Below are 2,524 nucleotides of genomic sequence, written 5' to 3'. Positions count from 1 at the left end.
TGTTGATGTCAAACAACACATCTGGATTTTACAGTTTTTTTTAAACATCTGGAGTCACTTAAAGTTAAATAAGTATTAAATTAGTAGTAATGATAATATCAGCACCTCATCAGTATCGGCATTTATTGGCTTTCAATTGAAATATTGGAATCAGCCAACAGCCAGATTTTTTATATCAGAAACAGATTTTTTTTTATTTAAATTGACTAAATGAACATTTGCAAAACATCAACCGTAAGTTAGTGTCTTTCATATTTTGCACAACTGATGAATGTTACACACGCAGACAAGTATTGTATTTCATGTCTTACTCTGCTGGTGACATCGTGATAAAAGTGTGCATAATATGATGTTAATTCTACTCCAGGAGAGGCTTTATTATTGCTAAAATAAGGTGAAAAAAGTGGATTTATAGGTCAGTATCGATATATTGTCAATATTTTGCATACTGGATGCTGTTATCTTGCTGAATTGGCCCAGAAGACACTAAATATGATAAAAATTCTTATGTATGTACAGGTGGATGCAGTCAAGAAATAACAAATGCAGTTTTTATTTTATTATTACATTCATTTTATTTATTAGTTTGGTAAAAAAATAAAAAATAAATAAATAAAATAAATATCAGCCTAGATGGCAGCGGGGAGGGTTTCTGTGTATTTGGGGACGTGTCAGATTGCTAAATATATTATCTTCATACTCAAATGTGAGTAAAATGTCCGTAATTTTAGGTGTCCGATGCAAAGTATTGGTGATTTTGCAGTTTGCAGTCTTTAGTCACAGTTGTTGGGACGTTTACCAGCTGAAAGAAAAGGTAATAATAAAAGTTTTACTTTATTTCCTCCTCTGGTTTGTTTCAGAAATGTCTTCATTATGGAGCCTCCGGCCGATGCTGACGTCTCTGCTCCAAGGTGAGTTTACACACCTGCACACGTGCAGAGACTCTGCAGCAGCTGCGCAGACTCTGCAGCAGCTGCGCAGACCCACCTGCTGATGCTGAGATTCACACACACTCCAGTTTTATATTAAAACGTCTCTGTTAAGAGCCACAAGAGCTCAAACTAAACCACTCGCAGAGAAACGCACTTTATCAAATTAAAAGCACTTCAGTTCAAAGATCCGGTTAATTTTAAATCACGTACAGAGCTAAAAATCATCTGCTGCCGGATTATGAACAACAGTTGTTTGAAATGGAAGAAGGTTCACGAGATTTGAGAAATTTGTTTCTTTAAGAGAAGATAAATGTAAAGTGAAGATAAATGCAAAATCTCATTTTCACCTGTTGAACTCAGTCACAGAGACCAGACACCCACACTCTCTTTTTTTGTCTCATATACAAAAATATTTCCTCATTTTTGTCTCTGTTTACGGATGACCTTAACATGACACTCCTAAATGACCTGTACAGTAGCATTTCAATTCCTCTAACGTAGTTTCAGCATTCTCACTTCATAATTTTTGCAATTGCATAACAATTTTAACCTTTCTTGGACAGATCCTTGAGGGCTCATGTCACATGAAACTTGTTCCCTATCTTAGCATTATAATCCCACTTTAGCTGAAATCATTTGTTTATTCAGTTTGTTCTTGTTTTTGTCTTAATTCTTGTTTGATTAGATTACAGTTTATTTGGTGAATATTGGGGCAGAAATTTGGAATATTTATGTTTAATATTAAGGTTTTTTTTTTGTTTTTTTTAAATAAAGTTAAAAGAAGAGGGTAGGATTTCGGAAGTATTCACTTCCTCGTGCTCCTTTTCTCACATAAAATACACTTCTTTATGGAAAATGTCTGATGGGCATTTTGGTGTCGTTTTTCTTGCATAGATCTTTTTTGGCATTTTTTAAATAAAGTTTGGACTAAGTCTGTACATGTTTAACATTTGAATAACGTCTCGCTCTGTGCAGCGTCCCAGCATGCCTCAGCCTGGACCGGTCCCATCCTCTCCAGGACGATGGCCACCCTCAACCAGATGCACCGCAAGGGGAAACCCAAAACGCCTCCTAAGCCTATCAGCGCCACGTTCGGCCGTCCGCAGATGAGGGCGGTGATCCTGAAGACCATGATCCGAAAACCCAAGAAGCCCAACTCCGCCAACAGGAAGTGCGCTCGAGTGCGGCTGTCCAACGGGAAGGAGGCGGTGGTGTTCATCCCCGGGGAGGGACACAACCTGCAGGAGCACAGCGTGGTGCTGGTGGAGGGCGGGAAGAAGCAGGACCTGCCCGGAGTGAAACTGCGAGTGGTGCGAGGGAAATATGACTGTGCTCACGTGGTGAAGAAGAAACAGTAGAGGAGCAACGCCGCTGTGTGTGTGTGTGTGTCCGATGTCTCATTAATAAATGTGTGTGTTCTTCTTATCACGTGGGTGAATTTCTCGAGAGTCAGATTTTAGACGCAGATAGACGTCACATACACAGCCGGGCCAAAAGTTTATAGACGCCTGAGCAGTCCTCCTTTACAAGGAGCTGGTCTCCGTTTATCAGGTTTTGTCAGACACGGATGGCCGGGGTGTGACTTTGATTTT

At 39.5% G+C, this 2,524-nt stretch overlaps 1 protein-coding gene across 1 annotated transcript; it reads left to right on the top strand.

Annotated features, from left to right (window-relative positions):
• Nucleotides 1–835: 835 nt before the first annotated feature.
• On the top strand, nt 836–2,315 carry LOC121966343 (28S ribosomal protein S12, mitochondrial-like). Its single transcript, XM_042516448.1, has 2 exons — nt 836–911; nt 1,908–2,315. The coding sequence occupies exons 1-2, from the start codon at nt 863–865 to the stop codon at nt 2,288–2,290; spliced, it is 432 nt and encodes a 143-aa protein (XP_042372382.1). The 5' UTR covers nt 836–862; the 3' UTR covers nt 2,291–2,315.
• The last annotated feature ends 209 nt before the right edge of the window (nt 2,316–2,524 follow it).

This window comes from Plectropomus leopardus, unplaced genomic scaffold (genome assembly GCF_008729295.1).
Source record: "Plectropomus leopardus isolate mb unplaced genomic scaffold, YSFRI_Pleo_2.0 unplaced_scaffold24080, whole genome shotgun sequence".
In the NCBI taxonomy this organism is placed as follows: domain Eukaryota; kingdom Metazoa; phylum Chordata; class Actinopteri; order Perciformes; family Serranidae; genus Plectropomus; species Plectropomus leopardus.
Note: the sequence above shows the minus strand (reverse complement) of the source record. Positions and strands in the feature narration are given on the sequence as shown.

What these genes read in the sequence shown, in the direction of transcription:
- LOC121966343 (XM_042516448.1), top strand. Translation starts at nt 863, where the DNA reads ATGTCTTCATTATGGAGCCTCCGGCCGATGCTGACGTCTCTGCTCCAA. An exon ending in GCTGACGTCTCTGCTCCAAG is followed by an intron (nt 912 to 1,907) that starts GTGAGTTTACAC and finishes CGCTCTGTGCAG; the next exon opens with CGTCCCAGCATGCCTCAGCC.